This window comes from Sinocyclocheilus grahami, unplaced genomic scaffold (assembly GCF_001515645.1).
Source record: "Sinocyclocheilus grahami isolate Dianchi unplaced genomic scaffold, SAMN03320097.WGS_v1.1 scaffold121.1, whole genome shotgun sequence".
NCBI lineage: Eukaryota > Metazoa > Chordata > Actinopteri > Cypriniformes > Cyprinidae > Sinocyclocheilus > Sinocyclocheilus grahami.
The window spans coordinates 1410537-1432972 of NW_015505300.1; the positions used below are offsets into that span (position 1 = coordinate 1410537).

The 22436-nt window shown below is 37.8% G+C and overlaps 3 protein-coding genes across 5 annotated transcripts in view; 1 reads left to right on the top strand and 2 right to left on the bottom strand.

Annotated features, from left to right (window-relative positions):
* The window catches only part of LOC107589889 (septin-2-like), a 10167-nt gene extending 2683 nt beyond the window's left edge, over positions 1-7484 (top strand). Inside the window, exons 2-10 of the mRNA XM_016278465.1 lie at positions 528-651; positions 1553-1687; positions 2515-2632; positions 2717-2818; positions 3948-4093; positions 4347-4430; positions 6655-6715; positions 6810-6904; positions 7361-7484. Coding sequence (XP_016133951.1) covers positions 528-651; positions 1553-1687; positions 2515-2632; positions 2717-2818; positions 3948-4093; positions 4347-4430; positions 6655-6715; positions 6810-6896 — 857 coding nt within the window. The 3' untranslated portion in view covers positions 6897-6904; positions 7361-7484. The remainder of the gene's footprint in view (positions 1-527; positions 652-1552; positions 1688-2514; positions 2633-2716; positions 2819-3947; positions 4094-4346; positions 4431-6654; positions 6716-6809; positions 6905-7360) is intronic.
* Positions 7485-10066: 2582 nt separating this feature from the next.
* On the bottom strand, positions 10067-21066 carry LOC107589848 (serine/threonine-protein kinase 25-like). Of its 2 annotated transcripts, none has more exons than XM_016278401.1 (11): positions 20676-21066; positions 15847-16080; positions 14649-14705; positions 14414-14522; positions 14133-14290; positions 13656-13841; positions 12311-12456; positions 12057-12165; positions 10799-10870; positions 10460-10596; positions 10067-10348 (listed from the first exon to the last, which is right to left on the bottom strand). In XM_016278401.1, the coding sequence occupies exons 1-11, from the start codon at positions 20703-20705 to the stop codon at positions 10309-10311; spliced, it is 1278 nt and encodes a 425-aa protein (XP_016133887.1). In that variant the 5' UTR covers positions 20706-21066; the 3' UTR covers positions 10067-10308. The 2 variants fall into 2 exon arrangements, with proteins under 2 accessions (XP_016133887.1, XP_016133888.1); XM_016278402.1 differs by having other exon boundaries at positions 15847-16077; positions 20676-21065.
* LOC107589850 (intraflagellar transport protein 20 homolog) lies at positions 18316-19475 on the bottom strand. 2 transcript variants are annotated; one of them, XM_016278404.1, is made up of 4 exons: positions 19421-19475; positions 18839-19005; positions 18630-18715; positions 18316-18540 (listed from the first exon to the last, which is right to left on the bottom strand). In XM_016278404.1, exons 2-4 carry the CDS (start codon positions 18963-18965, stop codon positions 18412-18414), a joined length of 342 nt encoding a protein of 113 aa, XP_016133890.1. In that variant the 5' UTR covers positions 18966-19005; positions 19421-19475; the 3' UTR covers positions 18316-18411. The 2 variants fall into 2 exon arrangements, with proteins under 2 accessions (XP_016133890.1, XP_016133889.1); XM_016278403.1 differs by having other exon boundaries at positions 19116-19462.
* Positions 21067-22436: the final 1370 nt, after the last annotated feature.

Sequence of the window (22436 nt, forward strand, 5' to 3'; positions counted from 1 at the left end):
AAGGCCCTTAATAAGTATTAAAAAGTCTTAAATGCCATTTTCCAAGGTATTAAATTGAGTCATCTTTTCATTATGTATATTTGCCAGAATAGTGGGGTTCTGTGTAGTTTATTTATGGAATCCCGCAAGATTTGACTTCATCTGTTATGGCGCTCACTGACTGACTGATTCTAATATTGTATAGTATTTTCACGCATCAGGGCACCACTACCAATATGTGGCCTATTTAAACCCCTTTTGAATGAGCGCCAGCCGTCGCAGTTCACTTTCACTTTCGATTTCGCGATCGCACGCGCACTGTGTAAAGGGAGCACATCTTACGATAAAAGCTATTTATTTAACTCCATGATTCCTGTATATACCCTGTGTTCAGATATCTAAGCATATTCTGATCAGAGTGTAAAAAATGGCCTGGTGAACATCAGTGGCCTGATGTTTATGAGGCAGTTTTGCACAGAAGGAAGGATCTCGGCCTTGTTTTTTGAGCCTCCCCTGATGTATCTTTTACATATGCTCTTGTCATACAGAGAAGATTGAGCGCACGGTTCAGATCGAGGCCTCAACTGTGGAGATTGAGGAGCGTGGAGTGAAGCTGCGTCTCACTGTGGTCGACACGCCTGGATACGGTGATGCCATAAACAGCCAGGACTGGTGAGGTTTGCTTTGGTGGTCATTAGAAATATTGGAAAAAGCTCCGTACACATATAGTCGTCATTATACATTGTTTTGCTTCAGAACTGTATCTTTAAGACAGATTTTTTTTCTTCATTTGATGGTGTAATTGGAGATATGAAGAACAGAGAGTGCAGTGGAGGAATGAAGGAAACAGCTTTCTGATTTCTTTTTGTGAGTTCTGGGAATGCTGTTCTGCTAGTGGAAGTGGTGAGACAGGAAACATGTGTGACCTCTTCCTGACTGCTCCCTGACCCACTTGAGCGCAAAAACAGCAAAGAGAGGATATTGACGTGCTTGTATCTGAAAAAGGAAATGTATGCTGTCAAGTAACTTTTATACAAGTGAAACTTGACATTCTAATGCACTGGTTTTGTATCAAAGTCAACAGAGTATATCACTAGCATGTTAAAACCATTTCAGCCTTTTTTTACTGGAAGGCCTGATGCATTTTCCATATTTTGCTGCCTTTACACTGCTGTTGTAGAGTGCAACAGTGCCCTCCCACTTTTTCAGCGTCCTTGGTTTTGAATATTTTTCGCATTTCTTTTTCCCATTTAAAAAAAAAACTCAGTTTAAGAAACAAAAATGTTAGTTACAGTATTTTGCAAAATGTACATGTAAACATTAACACTTAAGTTGTCTGAGAGCGTGAGGAGACTGACTATAATATGATAATATGGAGAACATTCCTGTCATTTCTACAGAAGGATACCAGCATTACAAACAAGTGGTTGAAGTTTAAAAAGATCCTTATCATTTCAGTCTGATCTATACAGATTGTGATGCACATTTTCAGATTTGTCATAGGGATGGGGCACGTAAAATGTAAACTCTCTGCAAGTGTTTAATCATGTGCTGTTTTTTTTTTTTTTTACAGTTTTAACACCATTATCGCCTACATCGATGACCAGTTTGAGCGCTACCTGCATGACGAGAGTGGACTCAACCGCAGGCACATTGTGGACAACCGTGTGCACTGCTGCTTCTACTTCATTTCCCCTCTGGGTCACGGGTGAGCTCTTACATTTCATTCAACTAAGACATGTTTTATGATGCCTTCCACTGTCATAGGTGTGAGTTTAAAGGGATAGTTCACCCAAAAATGAAAATTTGATGTTTATCTGCTTACCCCCAGGGCATCCAAGATGTAGTTTCTTCAGTAGAACACATTTGATGATTTTTAAGTCCAACCGTTGCAGTCTATCAGTCGTATAATGGATGGCAATGGTAACAAAGTCTATGAGTGTAAAAAAAACATGCACAGACAAATCCAAATTAAACCCTGCAGCTCGTGACGACACATTGATGTCCTAAGACACGAAACGATCGGTTTGTGCCAGAAACCGAACAGTATTTATATAATTTTTTACCTCTAATACACCACTATGTCCAACTGCTCTGAGCACGCGCACGGCTTCCGGTGCGTGAGATGTGTATGCGCTCTGGTGTAGTTTACGAGTTTACGCAAGCGCCGGAAGTGATCTCTCGCTCGTATACGTCACTCATTGTTTACACAGTGCACAGTCATTGTAGGTACGCGGGCAAGGATGCTGGGCCGTCTAGTCCCTTCAAGCGCTGTGGGCGCTTCTCTCTGAAGGACGAAGCCGCCGCCCCTCGCGCCATGGACCGGAGAGGGGAGCGCGTGCGGCCGCCGGACTCCGCCCCTTACCAGGACCCTTCCTTCCTGACCACTGCCCTTCCCTGCGCGAATCCCGCAGCACGACGAGGACACCAGATCCCCTGTATATTTTGGACACATGATTCCCTTTTTTCTGGACATGTTCACACCGTTCTATTCTGGATTTAAATGGCTGATTTTCCCATTCTCCAATTTTATAGGATGAAGCCTCTAGATGTCCAATTCATGAAGGCCATTCACAACAAAGTGAATGTCGTTCCTGTTATTGCTAAAGCAGATACGCTGACACTGAGGGAGAGAGAGAGACTCAAGCGCAGGGTAAGCCATTCAGGTTTCTTTCCAAAGATGGAATGATCATATATTTGGTTTGTTGGCTATATGCGTCTTTTTGTGGGATACTAGATTCTGGATGAAATCGATGAGCATGGCATCAAGATCTATCACCTCCCTGATGCCGAGTCTGATGAGGATGAAGATTTCAAAGAGCAGACCCGGATTCTCAAGGTGTGTGTGTGTGTGTGTGTGTGTGTGTGTGTGTGTGTATAAGATAGAGACAGTTCACCCAAAGGAAAAATATCACAATTTATTCACCTTCATGTTGTTCTAAACCCATGTTTCAAACTCCCCCAAAAATACAAAAGCACCATAAGCATACATTACTTCAAAAGTATAGGTTTAGTAAGATTTTATTTATTATTTTAATTATTAGGGATGTCCCGAGCCGATCGGGGCTGATCAAGCAATTTTTTTTAAAGGCTGGGCATATTTCTGTCTGATTTTGAGCCAAATCCTGACTCGTGCAACACTAAGAACAGACCTTATAGTGAGAGCACATAAATCCTGAGCTTTGGTTTGACATCACATGCCATACAACTCTCCTACAGTGATCCTTATCGACTCTCCTAAGCCTGATTCTTATTTTGTGATGTGCAGTAGGTGGCAGTATTCGCCTTCCGGTAGATTCGCCAAGCGCTATTAAAAGGAAAAGAAGCTCTCAAATATATGTGTTCAGCCACCATTAAAACCAAAAGAAGAAGAAATGTGCATGCCATGCAGATACTCAGTATTCAATGACTCCGATCGGATCGGGGGCACAAAAAACCTGATCGGGACATCCCTTATAATTATTACTATTGTTTAAGAAATTGCTACTAAATTAATTCTAAAACAACAAGGAAGCATTCAAATGATCAAAAGTGACATTAAGAAATTTATAACATTAAAAAAGTACATTCTGGTCAAAGAAAAAAACAGTTTTCAGCACTGATAATAATTAATGTTTCTTGAGCACCAAATCAGAATGATTTCTGAAGGATCATGTGACACTGAAGACTGGAGTAATGATTGCTGAAAATTCAGCTTTGCATCACAGGAATAAATGACAGTTTAAAATATATAAAAACTGTTGAGTCGAACTCTTGGTGAGCATTTAGTGAGAATTATTCACACTGGTTTTAGGAATTGTAATTGAAACTGAATTGCGAAACAAGTCAGACAGGCTTGAGGGTGAGAAATGGCAGATTTGTCGTTTTTGTGATCACTTGATGCTTACTGTTACCTGCTCTTCAGGAGACTGCATCCAATGTGCCGCATGCTTTGCTTTTAAAAGTTCCTTTTCATCTTTGTGTTGTAGACCAGCATACCGTTTGCCGTGGTGGGATCCAACCAGCAGATTGAGGCTAAGGGGAAGAAAGTGAGAGGGCGTTTGTACCCATGGGGTGTGGTGGAGGTAGAAAACCCAGAACACAATGACTTCCTCAAACTTCGCACCATGCTAATGTAAGTAATTTGAAGTTATCTGCTGTTCAATGTTCTAAAATTCTTGATTTTACACAAATAAAAATGAGGCTGTGAAGAAAATTAGAGTTGATTGTTTAGTCTTCAAAACACATGAGTTGTACCTTTAAACAGTAAAACGAATTAAATGGAGTGTATTTCTGTCCCTCTCAGCCTTATTTTCATTCTAAGACAATGTTCTGTTTTCCCAGTCACTGTCATTATTTTCTGTTGATGGTTATTGTCATCCATCCAGCACCCACATGCAGGACCTGCAAGAAGTCACTCAGGACCTTCACTATGAGAACTTCCGCTCAGAGCGCCTCAAACGGGGCGGCAGGTTGTCCTCCCATGGTTACATTCTGCCTTTGTCGCCTGCGTACGTACTGCTCTGCTTGCCTTTCTCCACCTCCTCCCTCAACCTCCATGAAAAAAATCAGAGCTTTGTGTGTGAAGCCACAGGTTATTTGAATAGCCAAAACCTGGCAACACTAAGCAGATGTATTGAAATAGCACATTTTTACATAGTCACTTCTCATTTTTGTTAAATTCAAATATAAATAGTCATTTGATAGCAGAAACGAAAGGAGAAGAGCAGCATTGCTTTGTCTGGTTTTAGCCTAATCAGTTGATAAACTGTGTTCCATACACTCTAGAGCTTGACCTAGTCTCATGGATCTGCAGCGAGCTGTCAGGTCTGTGTTCGTCAGAGGATAGGAGGGGGAGGTACTGCTGGGAGCTCAGTCATCCTTTAGCCTGACGCTAGCACTGGCTCTGCTCTTCTTACTGCACATAGACTCTATTTCACTCTCACGCATGCAAATACTCAAATACTTCTGCTCAGCTTATCGCACGCTTGCGCTAATAACTTGGATTTGTCTTTCTCGTCTTGCCTAAACTTTGCAATGCAAAACACTGCTGGTGGTTTACTAATACAGTTTTTGTCCCGTCATTTGTTAAATCACACTTTTGATCATTTAGCAAATAATATTTTGGTAATTGATGTAAATGCTGTGTAATTTTAAGAGCTGTCATTTATTTATTTAAAATGAACAATTCATGTCCCCTATTTTTCGGTCTTTGAAGCAGTTGAATGTTTTTTTTAAATTTTTTTATTTTTTTATTCATATACAGTGGGGAAAATAATTATTTGATCCCCTACTGATTTTGTAAGTTTGCCCACTTACAAAGAAATGAAGGGTCTATAATTTGTATGGTAGGTTTATTTTAACGGATAGAGAGAATATCAAGCAAAAAATACACTGTACAAAGGTTATAAATTGATTTGCATTTCAGTGAGTCAAATAAGTATTTGATCCCCAAGCAAAACTTGGTGGAGAAACTCTTGTTGGCAAGCACAGAGGTAAGACGTGTCTTGTAGTTGGTCACCAGGTTTGAACGCATCTCAGGAGGGATTTTGTTCCACTCCTCTTTAAAGATTCTCTCTAAATCCTTAAGGTTTCTTGGCAACTCCAAGTTTCAGCTCACTCCACAGATTTTCTATAGAATTAAGGTCTGGGGACTGGCTAGGCCACTCCATGACCTTATTGTGCTTCTTTTTGAGCCACTCCTTTGTTGCCTTGGCATTAGGAGTAATTTCTTAAAGTGGCAGGACTAAGCTGTGTTCCATTTGGGCACGTAACCAATCTGTGGGAGCCATAATTCGTGCTGGTTGGTAGTGGATCAAATACTTATTTTACTTACTGAAATGCAAGTCAATTTATAACCTTTATATAATGTGTTTTTTCTGGATTTTTTGTTGATATTCTGTCTCTATCCGTTAAAATAAACCTACCATAAAAATTATAGACCCTTAATTTTTTTGTAAGTGGTCAAACTTATAAAATCAGCTTCGTGCTGGTTGGTAGTGGATCAAATACTTATTTTACTTACTGAAATGCAAGTCAATTTATAACCTTTATATAATGTGTTTTTTCTGGATTTTTTGTTGATATTCTGTCTCTATCCGTTAAAATGAACCTACCATAAAAATTATAGACCCTTAATTTTTTTGTAAGTGGTCAAAACTTAAAATCAGAAGGGGATCAAATAATTATTTTCCTCACTGTATATTTTTGTTCTATTTAGTCATAATAATTTGATGGCGTTATTATTAAATTATTTTATGCTAAATTATTAGATATTGCTGCAATAATTTTCCTGTCATCGGAACAAGAATATCTTCAGTGTTGGGTATTTTTAAGTGGAATATATATTTATTCCACTAAAATATGCCTGGCACTTGCGTATGTTTTAAAAAAAAAATTATTTGATGTCCTTGCTCTAATCATTGAATATCTTTATGTAAACTATTATCGAATAAAATTTATTATTTAATAAAATTAATTCTATTCATTTGAGAGCTTTTCTCAGATATTTATATGCATTGAATTCTGATTAATTGAATAATTAAGCTCCATCACATTTCATTTAAATTCTTTAAAAACAAATTTTTTATATACATTTTAAACAATTGACAGTTTTGTTTTGACACTAGGAGAAACTAATTGTGAAGCCTCAGTACAGCTGTGTGTCTCTCTTTACACTTACTTTGTGTCGTGCAGGAAAGGTCCAGAGCCAGAGGAAATGGACAAGGACATAATATTGCAGGAGAAGGAGGCTGAGGTAGGATCTCTCAAACCAAACACAAGCTGAACGCTAATAACACGAATGTTTGCGTGTGAGGGTCTGTGTGTGACTCTGTTTGTGTGTCTCTCAGCTGAGGCGGATGCAGGAGATGATCGCTAAGATGCAGGCGCAGATGCAGAAACAGGGAGATGGAGATGGAGACAGCCCACACCTGTGAGAAACACGGTAAGAGCACATTACAAACACTGAAACCCCAGAACAACATAACCAGTCACAGTATGGGAACCGACTCATAACTATAAGCAGTTCTGCGATGTGAGCTGGTCTTCAGCATTTGATGTTTTATTTGATATTGTAGTTTTTGTAGTGTGATAATGATATGCCAATAAAGAGGAACGAACAATATTTTCATTTTATTTTCTGCCCCCCAAAAATTGAAGCAGGGTGAAATTAAGAAGGTTATATTACAGACATTTTAAATATGGGGGCACAAAACACTGTAATTAATTCCTCTATTTTACTTAGTAAAAAATGTAATATTTTGTTCATGTATTTCTACACAAATCTGCAGATGTTGCATAAAAGTAACATTGAGTAACTTGCTATTCAGAGAACAGTTGGCCATTTATTTTTGTTATTAAATATGCAGTTGGGGGGCTGTTTTTTTTGTTTGTGTTTCAGATGCAGACCTGAGGAGAGACCGGTCCTTAGCTCATCTTGCTTGCCATTTTCTTAGTTTCTTTCACTCTTGTATGATTTCATGTTTTTTGTCAATTTTTTTTTAAAGCAGTATTAAGTGTTTTGTTTTGGTATTTTATTCAAATGCTGTTGCTGAGATTCATTCATTTTTTTTCCTGTTCCAGTAACCAAAAATGAAGAGCAACCATCAGTAATTAAGAAAAAAAAATCTGTTACAAAAGCCAAATGCTGCTGGGGAAGGAATCTTCTACTGTAGAGCACCTTTACTAGTAGTGTAGCCACTCCATGACCACTCAAATTCATTTCTGTCCCATCTAGCTAAACAAGCACTGTGAGAATACAAGCAGCTGTTGAATTTGAGTGTCACGGTGGCGTTTTTGAAATGTTCTTTTTAAGAAATCATTTTATGCTGTTTCTAAGTGTTGCCAGAGAGATTGCTGTCATCCTGTAAATGCTGTTGCTGAGATTCATTCATTTTTTTTCCTGTTCCAGTAACCAAAAATGAAGAGCAACCATCAGTAATTAAGAAAAAAAAATCTGTTACAAAAGCCAAATGCTGCTGGGGAAGGAATCTTCTACTGTAGAGCACCTTTATTAGTAGTGTAGCCACTCCATGACCACTCAAATTCATTTCTGTCCCATCTAGCTAAACAAGCACTGTGAGAATACAAGCAGCTGTTGAATTTGAGTGTCACGGTGGCGTTTTTGAAATGTTCTTTTTAAGAAATCATTTTATGCTGTTTCTAAGTGTTGCCAGAGAGATTGCTGTCATCCTGTACAGGACTTTTCTGAAGTACATCTCTCTTCCCTGCATGAAGTCTTGAAATATAAGTGCTGTTCAGTTGAATGGTCCCCAAACTGATGCAAAACATTATACTGTGACCCATGATTCATTCCCTATGCCGTCTAATGAAGAAGAATACATTGTTCTCTAATGTTATAGCTCATTTTGCTGATTTTTATTTGTACCGGAGTGCACACCGTCATGTTTGTACTATCAGACATTGTTCTGGTTCGAGTGCAATGTGAGATTTACTTAGTGGAGTGACATTTGGATACATCGAAATATGCTGTTGTGCTCTTTAACCTTGATGCATGCCAAACAGAATATTTATACAGCTGAATTTGCTTTCCATATTTGGTCATGAAATCTCTGCAGTTATTAAAATTACAGTTTTAATGTTTCCCTTGATAACTTTCTATTAAACCATTATTGTCTAATTAATAAAATTTTGTATTGAAACAGATTTGGGGTTTGCTTTTTTTTGGGGGGGGGGCTATTAACTTCTCAATTTGCTGTTGATTATAACAGGAAGGACTTGTCAAAATCGGTGGCTGTTTTTATTAATTTTTTTACTCGTTAAGTCCAAATTTTTATTTTATTTTTTAAGTACAGTTTTCTCTATGGTCGGTAGAGGCCGTGAATTATAACATGATAAAGAACAACGATTAAGGCCTTAAATATTCACAGGTATTTAGAAGTAGCATCGTTCTGGTTTTGTAACTAAAGATAGATGGGCAGTTTCATTGACATTGTGAAAGGGTGTAGATGCGAGAGGCTCGATGTGGAATCTCATGTAGTGACATTTGTTTTAGAATGTTTTTTTTTTTTTATCATATTATTTTAAAGCCATAGTTCACCCAGAATTGTAAATTTTGTCATCATTTACTCACCCATCACTTCAAACCTGTAGGCGATTTAGTAGTATATTTAGTGGACAGTCAAATAACAACACACAATTCTGACACCAAGTGGGACAGAAGAGCATAAACTGCACCTGATGTTAATAAAGGAGCTGGGCAATTACCATAGACTGTATAAAAACAATTACACAAGGCCTTGAGCACTCCAGCAACTACTATGCAGAAGAAAATACCTACCTAGTGAACTTGCTTTGAGTGTAAGGCAGTTCATTTAAGTAATTATCTAGCTAGCAGAAAGAACAAAGTTAGGTTAAGACAGCCTGCTGCAAAACACAAAACTATTCTAAATCATAGTGAGTGTCCAAGTTACATCCTGCCAGGCAACATCAATGGACCAAGAACTGACTTCATAACAGTAATAGTTTAATAATAATACAATAAATAATCCAAAAGATAAGTGGAAGAGCTCTTGATCCATGCTACAACTGGAATATAATTTGCGTATGTTTTTTAATTATGGACATCTGAGAATAATTAAAGAAATCTTTGAGTCTCCTTTGTTTTAGCGTCTGATAACCTATAATAATATTGCGTTATTCATGTTTTTGTTTTTTCCCACGAGGGAAACTTTTATACCACGTCAATAAAACAAATAAGAGCGTAGTACATTATTTAAAAAATAACTGTTTATGCTGCTGGTGCCCTGAGGACAAGCTTTCCATTATGATGAACATTTTTTAAAAATTTTTTTACTTCAGTAAATAATTGGCAACACTTTATTATACTGTGGCCTTGTTTAGCATTAAATGTACCTACTATAGCAATAACAGTAAATTATGCATAATTAAATGCAGCTAACTCCAAACCAAACCTGAATCCAACCCTATAGTAAGTACGTTGTTAATGTTGTTCTCAGTACTTCTATGTACTATTACACTGTAACAAGGACACCCTAAAATAAAGTGTAACCAAATATTTGAAGAGATCTAAACTTACCACAATTCACACCAATAACCACACAAACATGTTTCCATAAACACTTTATAATAGGATTTCGATCTAACAGGTAAACACAGTTCGCTCAATGACATGGCTTTTTCTCTTAAATACTGTCCATTCTATAAAGAAAACTGTAAAAATATTTAATCATAACTAATTAAAAGATCTCCGGGGGTAAGAGAGGATGAATGATGGGCAGTTGTATTGTGGTCCTGATGGGGCGATGATGATGATGATGATGATTTAGTGTGGGAGGAGGAAGGAGCAGCAGCAGTAGAGGCGTGTCTTCACCGTGATGATGGCGTGGTGTTGCCATTCAGAGCAAACCTAATAAAAAAATTTTTTTTTTTAACTTAAATATTACATTAAAATGCTATTTTTACTTGTATAGTGGTATATTTTCTATACCACTGTACTTTTTCTTAAAGATCCACTCACCTGCACACTCTCTCCATCATGTGTGTGACCAGGAGGTCAGAGATGCCAGGACAGGACTCTTCTGCCAGGTTGAAGGCATTCTCCAGCTCCTCTATGGCACCCATTCCTCCTCCACATGCCCTCCTCTTCTCCTTCAGCTGGAGAGCAGACAGACTTACGTTTAACTCTACAACATATAGAGCTTATCAGTTTATTACACTTTACTGCTGCCTTATCTGCTGCTACCTTGATAAAAAGTGATAGTGTTAGAGTTACAGTGAGTGCACTGCATTTGGCGCCGACAAATCCAGTCAGGGTGTTTGATTATATATACACAAGGTGAGTTTTGTGCGTTTTTACCTCTCTGAAGATGGGAGAGACCAGCGCTGACAGACATTGTGACTTGGGTTGCCTCTTTACCGTCTCAGCTGCCTGTAAAACAAATCCAAAGCAAAACTTTACCTTTCATGTAGGGATGTCAAAAATACTGGCACTTCAGCAAAGCCAGTGCCAAAATAAAATGGTGTAAATGGTCCACAGCAATGTTATTTTAGTTTCATTGATAGTTTTTGTTGATATTTTGAGTTTTCATTTTAATTTTGAGGATCTACTAATTTTATGTCATGTCTGTATAGTTTTTATTTAGCTTTAATTTCAGTTTAAAGGTGGGGTAAGCTATTTCTGGTAGCCAATATTGACATTTGAAATCACCAAAACAAACACGCCCCTATTTTGATAGCTCCACCCCACACATACATACGCAACCCAGGCAACGATTAGTTCTGTGAAACAAAGCAAAACCAATGTTACACCGTATCTACACCGGCGCGACAAAATACTATAGAACGCATTATAATCAGTGATGCTGACAGCACCATACAGATATATATTAATATCTATGGTCTACACTGGATGCGGCGCGGCACGACAAATCCCCGACAGAAAACTGCTGCTGCATTCTATTTATGACGTATTGACACAAATTTAAAATGATTTTCAACAGTCGCTTTGTCGCATCCAGTGTACTAGACAGACTTTAGCTGTTGCGGCGCAGACACGGTGTTACTCGCCTATCGAGAAGACACAAAGCAACCTCGGCATCCGATCGCAGGCCTTCCGCTCTTTGAGTTCTCTTCAGCGCTGGAAAGCTGATCCGATATTTACATGGGTCCTACTTCTTGCCTTATCGTAAGCCTTCTTTTGTTCCGCAGATGTTCTCCTCTTTTGTTTTTTATCCACCATCTCCATCTTTCTGTCGCTGGGCTCGGCTAATGTCTGTCCTGTGCACTGAGCGCTCTCTCCTCCACATCATGAGTAGACGTGGAGCCCTTACTGCTGATTGGCTGCAAGTTTGTTTTGCTATTCGGCCCGAATCAGTTTTCTAAAGCGTTTTTGAAAAATCGCTTACCCCACCTTTAAGTTATTTTAGTACATTAAAAACTCAATTGAGAAATACTGCCTTAGCAACTAGCAGAAATCAAATGAGTTTATTTTTCAAAGTTTTATTGTATTTCAGATGTTTATTGTATTTCAAGTAATGAAACTGTTTTTATGGCTTTAGTTTTAGTTGGCAATAACCCTGTAAATGTTTGTATGAAGTAAATGTTTGAATAGTGACCTCTGAGTCTGTGTTTGTGTAGCCCTTCTGGAGCTTGTTCATAGAGCTGGGCCGCACTGTGGGGAACGTCCACATGGGACACTGGTCTCGGTCATCACTATCTCCATCCCTGTTTGAGTACAGGAAGAATGGAGAACATTATTCTTTTCAAGGCTATAAATCATCTGGATCAATTCACCAGATATCTAATTAAAAGGACAGGACAATTAAGTAATAAGAAATGAATAATATATCATATTGGATGGATGACATACATATCAGAATCATCAGAGCTAGACTCGTCTCCGTGGCCTTCAGACTTCCAGCGGCCATATCGATCAATCAGCTCTGTTAGATAGGACGTTTTCTTGGTGTAGCGTGTGATGAATTTGTGCTTCAGTAACTCCTTGGCGGTGGGCCGCTACACAAAACCAGAATATTGATGCCATGCTTAATTTTTTACAGCCTCGTTTCAAAAAGCTTGAGATGTCTGACTACAATTGGTGCTTAATGGGACACAAAATCATGTAATTTACCTTCTGTGTGCAATACTACAGCTATACTATCAGTCAAAAATTTGGAATAATTAATATTTTTGGATTTGGGATTTACAATATGGTTCATTAGTTAACATTAGTTAACATGAATTACGAATGAACAATAATTCTACAGCATTTATTAATCTTAGTTGATGTTAATTTTGACATTTATTAATGCATTATTAAAATCAAAATCAAAAGTTGTGCTTATTAAGATTAGTTAATCCACTGTGAATTAACATGAACTAACAATGAATGACTGTATTTTCATTAACTAACATTAACTAATGGAACCTTATTGTAAAGTGTTATCAGATTTTTTTAATGTTTAAGTCTCTTATGCTCACCAAGGTTGCATTAATTTGATGAAAAATACAGTAAAAACTGTAATATTGTGAAATATTACTACAATTAAAATGAACTGCTGTGTATTTTAACATATTTTAAAAATGTAATTTATTCCTGTGAAGGCAAAGCTGAATTTTCAGCATCATCATTCCAGTCTTCAATGTCACATGATCCTTCAGAAATCATTCTGATATGCTGATTTGCTGCTCAAGAAACTATCAAGAAATTATCGATGTTGAAAACAGTTATGCTGCTTAATATTTTTGTGGAAACTGTGATAACACTACCATTCAAAAGTTTGAGGTAAGTTAGTTTTTTTTTTAATTAATACAATGCATTAAATTGATCTTAAGTGAGCGTAAAGACATTTATTGTACTATATATATATATAAAAACACTCCACAAAAATATTACCCCAAAAAACTGAAAACTGTTTTCAACACTGATATTAAGAACAAATTTTACTAATGGAGCACCAATATAAAAAAAATAAAAAAACCCCGCATCAAATCAGCATAATAGAACGACAGAATTTTTTGACAAAACAGTTCTTTTAAATGGTAATATTTCACATTATTACTGTTTTTATTGTATTTCACCAAATAAATGCATCCTTAGAGAGCATAAGATTTTTAAACATTTAAAAATAGCTTAATTATTCCAAACCTTAGACTGTTGTGGATATTGGGGTTAACCTGAAACATTATAACCAGTGGCAGAGCCAAATACTCACAAAGCGAGGGTCTTTATTGAGGCATGCCTCCACAAACTCTTTGAAGGGTTTGCTGTAGGAGCCCTCCAGCGTTGGGGGAGTGTTTTTGGGAATGAGAAACAGCACTCGCATCGGATGCAGTTCGGAGTTCGGGGGTTCCCCCTTCGCCAGTTCAATAGCTGTAATTCCCAAGGACCAAATGTCTGCCTGTAGCCAAAAAGCAAGCCTAAAAGTCTCATTTCATATTTCAACTAGATATAAATATTTGTGAAAAATAGGATTAGCTGTTACTATGCTAAAACGTAAACTACGCTAGTGACCAGTTTCCATGCCTAACAAAAAAATAAAAATAAAAAATTGGGAACAGTTTTACCACCCCAACCTTTCTATCAGAGTGCTGAACGTGTGTTTTCACAGCTCTGCAGCCACATTTGCACATTAATATTCAGACTGTTCTTTTGCATGTTGAGAAAAGCCTATTCATCTGGATTCCTGCACCTTAAAATCATACGCGGACTGTTTGATGACCTCTGGAGCCATCCAGAAAGGAGTTCCCACAAAAGTGTTTCTCTTGATCTGAGTGTCTGTGAGCTGTCCCGCCACCCCGAAGTCTGCCAGCTTCACATCTCCCTGCTCAGACAGCAGCACGTTGGCAGCTGCCACAAGATACGAACATGAATCATTAGCACGGAACTCAGATTTCACAGATCGCAGATGATTAAATATGAAGCCATTCCTAGCTGGCCTAATTGAGTAGGCAGACGTGTAGGTTATCACACCTTTGATATCACGGTGAATCTTCCTCTCCGAATGCAAGTATTCCAGTCCCTTCAGAATCTCCCTCAGTATAGTGGCAATGTACGTCTCCTCTAGCGGTCCTGGTTTCAACTGAGACGAGTGGAGGAACATAGGAGACTAATTTAATTTCTAAAGCTGAAAGCTCTTTAAGAATTCATGAATACACACATTAAAATATTCCCATAGCTGATGAGCCCCTGTTGTTGTTCTACTTACAAGATCTAAAGCAGAGCCGCCTCCTAAATACTCCATGATGATCCACAGCTTAGTTCCCTGTAGACAATGGCAAAAATAACACAAGTACCATTTCTTTAAATGTCACTTGACATTTATTGTATTTAGCATTCATATTTCAATATGACTCCAGTAGATATTTTATCATGTGGCATGAATTAACATTCTTAAAAAAAAGTTCTTTATAGTGGAAAACGTTTCTTTGGATTATCAAAACATTCTTCAGACTATGAAAAATGTTCTTTTAAGAACTGTCGATTAAAAGGTTCTTTTGGGAGCCAAAAATCATTTTTCTATGATATTGCTACAAAACCCCAATATTTATTTTAAAGAGTGAAGTAGCAGACTTTAGTTTCTGGAAGAAATCATAACAGATCTGGTATTTTTCATGTATGTAAACAAAATAAATCTGACTGAAACAGGATATTTAATGAGAGAAAATATGATTTTTATCCATAAATTTATTGGACAGTGGATGTTACTAACCAAATGATAGGGTTGCTGTTTGGCTAGTAAGCATAGCCTTGTTAACCCCTACTAGTAGATGCAGTAACTACACCATTCAGCTGCAAAGAGCATCTGTCTCCTTTGTCGGCCATTCAAATGAGTTGCGTATTGACAATTTTTTCAAGCAACACTAAATCCGAAATCTTTCATTATATTATATTAGACATTTGCTTTTGTGTGACGCCAACAGCAAACCAGCATTGGCACGACATCATTAGTCACATTTTGATTAAGATTACTGACTAAAACAACCTGGCAGCAGAACCCAGTATCCATGATTAAATATGGCAGATTTCAAATTGCGTATTTCCAGAATGTCCGACACTACTTAAAACAAGGGCTACAGATATGAATGGGAATGCTATGAGAGAACTAAAACGCCCTGCAGTTTGTAGAAACCTAAAAAGTGATTTGACCATTTGTTAACATTATCTAATATCTTGCATTGCTTAGGAGATGACAACGGATTAAGTTGCTTCAGAAGAAGAAAAAGGTATCACATTTTCATTATAGATAAACATTTTTTCTCTGGAATAATTCATTGACAAATCATTTCATCATGCATTAAAAAGTGGCTTCATGTTGACTTTAAAAGATGCAGTATTGATGTTCAAAAACTCTTACTATTGTTTGTCTGTACACGCCTGAGATCCCAAACAATGGGAGAGTGTACCTTCAGGTATGAGCCATAGTATTTGGTGACATAGGGGCTGTCACACTGGCTGAGCACCGTGATCTCCTGCTGAATGTCCTCGATCTCATCTTCCGCCTCCTCCAGGTCAATGATCTTGATGGCCACCACCTCTTTAGTGCGATTGTTGATGCCCTTGTAAACCTCACCAAAAGACCCCTTCCCAATGCGCTCCTGTTTCGTGAAATACTCCTCTGGATCAAGCCGGGAATTCTGTTGGAGAGAGAGAGACAGTAAAGGAAAAATGTGAGATACAAGGACAGATGTAGTTGACAAACTACAAACACAGATTACATCACATTGGGATGCTCTACTATACAGTGGGTATGGAAAGTATTCAGACCCCCTTAAATTTTTCACTCGTTATTATATTGCAGCCATTTGCTAAAATCATTTAAGTTAATTTTTTTCCTCATTAATGTACACACAGCACCCCATATTGACAGAAAAACACAGACTTGTTGACATTTTTGCAGATTTATTAAAAAAGAAAAACTGAAATATCATATGGTCCTAAGTATTCAGACCCTTTGCTGTGACACTCATATATTTAACTCAGGTGCTTTGGGAATTTTATTAACTATTTACACATATACATATACACACACACACACACATATATACACATATATACAGTGGGTACGGAAAGTATTCAGACCCCCTTAAATTTTTCACTCTTTGTTATATTGCAGCCATTTGCTAAAATCCGTACCCACTGTATATACAGGGTGCGATTTGCCGGGGGGGATGGGGGGGATTTCCCCCCCTCTGGTTTATGTATCCCTGCCTCTGCTGAATTATTTTTATAAAAACATCCCGCGATCTCGCTCCGAGGTCCCGATCTAACTCAAATGATTTGCGATACGCGCTTTGAAGTTCCATTTTAAATCAAATGATTCGCCATACGCGATCCGATTGGAGCGCTTCGAAAGAGTGAATCATTTTGCGACTCAATGGTTTAACTTATTCGGAGAACTTATTCGCTATAGCCCCCCTAAAATTTTGCGATTAGCTCCATAAACTGTACACGAATTCGTGATCGCCTCAGTCCCCTTTAAATTTCATATGAAAACAGTGGCAGACTTTTTCCTCCCCGTCTTTCAACGTGTTCTTTTTCAATCCGCAGACTTCTGACGTCTTACGTCATCCTCCCGCTGCTTCCGCAGGGCTCGACAGTGCGACCGAAAACTACTGCGTGCGACTATGAAATTTATTTTAGGAGCACCAGTGCGACTGACCCGATCATCATCATACTTGTGATTGCGCTCAGGGAAGCTTCAAAGCTTTCTACGTGTTTTTGCAGCGTCGAGTAATGTATCAGACATATCTCACCAATCCTTCATAAGCAAAGTGTAGACAGGGTGTAAATAAGAGATTCATCACACAGTGTAGAGAGCTTCGTTGATTATAAATGTGAGCTCGCGATGAACTAAGATGATGAGTGACAGCTTTGAATGATTTTTAAGGGAGTTTGTAAATGTGATAACTGATTTAATACAATACAATTCAATAAACAAGAAGTTAATTTTAAGTTACTTACATTGTCTGACTATAACACTATTGTCTGATTTTGCTCTATTTCGTTGTATTTCGAAATATTTCGAAAATAGTTTAAAAACAAAGTCACAGCTCAGCCGCTGCGCATCTCCATTCAAACACAGCGGTGTTTCGTTTATGAACGAACAGTTTTTTTAAACGAATCTAGTGAGTCAGTGATTCATGATTACCCATTCATAAAGACAGTCACTCTTGAATGAATAAGCCGTTCGAATGAATCAATTGAATGAATGATTCAGTGATAAAAATCAGTGACTTGCCGCCAGTTTCATTTTCTTTTCAGTTATTTAAATCATTTAATATTTCTATATTCAAAATTTTATATTTAAAACATTAATATCATCATATCATCATGGATTTAATTGCACTCATTCCACTTCTGAACCTCATTAAATGTCTGAAAGTACATCAAACAACACTTTTGTGGTCTTCTGTGCCACCTCTACAAATTATTTTTGTTAATACTGATTTCATTTGATTTTTAACTTGTTTCTTATTCTACTCTTATTCTGTTGTTAAGCTTATAAAATATAATTTAAGAATTTGACAAAAGATGACATACTTTTAATAAAGTTAGAGGAGTCAAATATTACCTCGTAATGGGAAGGCTACTTTTTGATAACATTTTGGATTATTGATTAGAAGGTGCTCCTAAAATTTTGAACGTGCTCCTAAATTTTTTAAGTTAGGAGCACAAGTGCTCCTAAAAAGAAAAGTAAGCGTCAAGCCCTGCAAGGGGAAACCGCCCAAAACACATAAACAAATATGTTGAAGGATTCCTGTGATGTTTTTATCAACTGTTTGAACTCTCATTCTGACGGCACCCATTCACTGCAGAGGAGCCACTGGTGAGCAAGTGATGTAATTCAATTTCTCCAAAATCTGTTCTGATAAACAGGATGGGCTGTGGGGGAGTACATTTTCAGCAAAATATTAATTTTTTGGGTGCACTTTTCCTTTAAGAACACAATATATGCAGTCTGACTCTGATTACAGGCCTAATACGATTGAATACCTTTCCAACTGCATTTTCTTTTCTACAATCAGAGCCTGAAGCTGTTGCTGCTGAGCCTCCCGTTGCTTTTCAACCGATTTCAGTAAATTTCTTGCACCTATGGCCTGTATAATAATAATATGTCAAAATAAGTCATATTAATGTACATTACACAGATATGCACTGCTATTCATTTAAAAATGCAAGAACATACCTTCATTTTTTCAGTTTCGGCTTCCTTTGCTAGCTCATCCACAAGTTCAATAAGTCCACCTACAATTTTCTGAAACTGACCTATCTCTGTTTTAAAATAAAATCCAATGAATTATTGATCTGTACTGTGAAAAGAAGCAAAGAAATGCTGTTCAGTCTGCACGAGAGATAAACTTCACAATAAGACAAAGAACCAAATGAAAAACTCACTGTCAACGAAGTCCTCGCATTCCTCTTTGAGCTCAACGGTTTTCTGGCTCACATCAGGCTCGAGTACTCGCAGTTTGTTGAGTTCATCAAAATGAAGACCAGCTTCGGCCAACGGGTCTTTAGCCATGACCAGAGGACCTAAAACTGCGTTTGGAACTCGATAATAGCTAAAAAATCACAAAAATACACAGACGAGCATCATTTCATGTCGTTAAAAGTGACGAAAAACATAAGTAACAGTGCCCATATGTCACCAGATCACAACAAGCTAGCTTACCGATTAGCTAGTTAGCTGGTTAATTGGAACTACCACTCTCGTTACATTACATAAACCACGCAAACTTTGGTTAAACACACCGATGGAAGAAAAAAAATAGTACACTTCACAAATGTCGCTTTGTTGCTGGCAAGGTCTGGTTGCTATTGAGATAGATAAACGAAAACAGACCAGCTGGGAACTTTAGTATCTTGATAAACATTGTTGAAAAGAAAAATACATTCCACATAATTATCCCCTGAAATTATTAGACCGAATGAGACGTTTAAATAAAGTAAAACATCCAACGACTGATTTAAACCTGCCTGGCTTTGACTTGATTATGTGGCACTCCTGCTGGACTGACTCTGACTGACTGACCGCCTCCTCGCAAACTTGTTTCTTATTCTACTCTTATTCTGTTGTTAAGCTTATAAAATATAATTTAAGAATTTGACAAAAGATGACATACTTTTAATAAAGTTAGAGGAGTCAAATATTACCTCGTAATGGGAAGGCTACTTTTTGATAACATTTTGGATTATTGATTAGAAGGTGCTCCTAAAATTTTGAACGTGCTCCTAAATTTTTTAAGTTAGGAGCACAAGTGCTCCTAAAAAGAAAAGTAAGCGTCGAGCCCTGCATTATTGCAGCATCAACTGCAGAAGGAGCGCTAGCAGCACCTGGTTCTGCCCTTTTGGTTCTAGCCGTCTCTCATCTGCATCCTTTGCCTCCTCTGAATCATCTGGACTTTGTTCACCCCCCGGAGCCATGTGAGACACTTTTTTTATGGATGGGCTCTTTTTATTTCACTCCTTTTGGACTGATGCACGTGAACCCCCGCTGACTGCCATTAAACAGCTTGAAAGATCAAAGACCATTTTTAATATAACTCCGACTGGATTCGTCTGAAAGAACAAAGTCATATAAGCCTAGGATGACTTGAGGGTGAGTAATTTATGGGCTAATTTTCATTTTTGGATGAACCAACCCTTAAGTTTTCACTGTGTTCACCCCTCATCACACCACCACAGCGGTTTCCTCCATGCGAAAATGAAGCACATATGAACGCATACTTCATAAAACAATCATGTTGCCATTTTCATTTGAAAATGTAACTTTCAATTTAATACATATTCCAGTGCATGTGGCAAAGAGGTTTGCATACTTGAGCTAAGGAAAGAGGGTTGTACTAGAAATGCAAACAGTAAAATTTTGTGTTTGTACAGTAAACAGGTGTGTGAGATCATGAAGACTTGAATTTGGTTTATTCAGTACTCAAATGTTATACCTATCTATGCAATACAGTGGAATACTGCAAAAAGTTTAGTATACGACCCCTATTAATCAAACATTTTTTATCTCTCTCTCTCTCCTTATATATATATATATTATATGTGTATGTGTGTGTGTGTGTGTGTGTGTATATATATGTAAGACTCATAAGGCAGCCCTCAATTACTCTAAACTGAGAAATGTCATGATATGCCAGGCTTAATTAACATTATTGTGATATGACTGATTATGAGATGAATACCCCTGGATGCAGAATGAACAGACTCGGCTGGGCTGCGGGTTTACCTGGTTCTGCATGTCGCGGAGGTGCGCCATCCTGACGGCAGGTCGGTGTGGATGAGAGCAGATGAAGCCCTTTCTGCCAAAGGAGGGGTGCTGGAAAACTCTTCAACGTTTTGCTCTTCCTCCTCCGATCCCCTGCTTAGCTAGCTAGCTTTACATACAAAAACACCTCTGCATGTCCAGTTCGTCTGCCGTGTTTTCGGCCTCCAATCCCCTGATGGCGGACCCCGCAGCCTGGCGAGAGTGACAGTTAGGTGTCGTGTGACTCCATGTATGAAAGCATCTGCGTACGAGCTAATCGCTTTCCGAGTGTAGCTGTTTTATATTGAACAGCTCACGTTCGGAGGCTCTTCATTTATTGCTTGCGGGAGAACAAAATAATAGAAGCAACAGCGCATGCGCAGCTTCTGACGCAAGGAACTGGGGATTGTGGGAGTTGTAGTTATACTGGCAGAAGGGAGCGAGAATAAAATTGACATATGACCCTATCTGTTTTCTAACGTATTAATGTTTGTGAACAGTTCATCCGTGTATTCGTTTCTTTTTTTGACCTCGTAATGTTCAACCAAAATGACATATCTGGACTTTCTGGTGAAAACAACAGACTTCTCCAGCCATTAAATTTGCTTAAAGGGATAGTACACCCAAAAATGAAAATTCTGTCATCATTTACTCACCCTCATGTCGTTCCAAACCTGTATGAGTTGCTTTCTTATGTTGAACACAAAAGAAGGTATTTTGAAGATTGCTGGTAATCAAACAGTTGATGGTTGCCATTGACTTCCATAGTATTTTTTTAATGCTGAGCAGGACTCTAGCCTTGAAGCCTCAGAAGGATTGGACTAGGAACACTAGGATGCAACCTTCCGTTTGAGAAGCCCCCAATGATGGCACATTCATTTAAAAAAAATGCAATAAATAATCATAATAATAAACACTGCAACATCCAAAAATAAGAATGGTATTGGCTCTGATTTCATGCCGATATATAAAGTCCTGTTGCCTCTACTGTCCACTTAAATCTACACTAAATAGATTCATTAGGCTTAACAGCATAATTCGATTGCATAAAAACTAGAAACACAGTACAAATAGACTACTGCATACTTGGCACATGAGTAGGATGCACCAAATAAAGTCTTTGAATTACAATTCAAAAAATACAAAAAGAGAATTTCTTATAGGCTATAAAGGTATATGGGTGAGAACCTACAGTTTTGCTACCCACTGGATCCACACAATTACTGTTTTGGTCAGATTACATTCTTTTAGTAATTTTAATGAAATGAAGAGTGAATTAAATTAATATGCTATGAAGAAAACATTCCTCCTTGATTGATGCATTGAATGAAACTGGCATCCCTGTAAGAATCACAGTGTCTCCGCAGGATTAAGTGTGATGCAAATATTCAATAATAAATAATAGCTTGACTTGAATTGCAAGTGAACTCTCATACTTTTAAACTCTTTTCTTTGATTACCACTGAGACCACCATATGAAATATGACCAGCAGAAAAAGACTAGGCTAATGCACATTCTCACACTGAGGTGTTCATGAGTCAAACACAGGACTTTAAATGGTTGTGTTGGTTTGTAGTGAGAGGATTAGCGCGCTAAATATAGACAGATAATAATTTACCCAGTCAACCACTAGAGCAAAGCATGAATGAACTTCCACTGATCCTTAAGGGGAGACACTGCAGGCAAAAACATTGTTTTTTCATGCACCTGTCAAGTTTGAGATTTTGGGCTTTTTGGTTTTT

Coding starts and splice junctions, on each gene's coding strand:
- LOC107589850 (XM_016278404.1), bottom strand. CDS start 18,965: ATGGCTAAAGACCCGTTGGCCGAAGCTGGTCTTCATTTTGATGAACTC. Junction 18,716..18,838: donor ATGCGAGGACTTCGTTGACA/GTGAGTTTTTCA, acceptor ATTTTAAAACAG/AGATAGGTCAGTTTCAGAAA. Junction 18,541..18,629: donor CCGAAACTGAAAAAATGAAG/GTATGTTCTTGC, acceptor ATTATTATACAG/GCCATAGGTGCAAGAAATTT.
- LOC107589848 (XM_016278401.1), bottom strand. CDS start 20,705: ATGGCGCACCTCCGCGACATGCAGAACCAG. Junction 13,842..14,132: donor AGTCCGCGTATGATTTTAAG/GTGCAGGAATCC, acceptor TTTTGGCTACAG/GCAGACATTTGGTCCTTGGG. Junction 12,166..12,310: donor AGCTCTGATGATTCTGATAT/GTATGTCATCCA, acceptor GTACTCAAACAG/GGATGGAGATAGTGATGACC.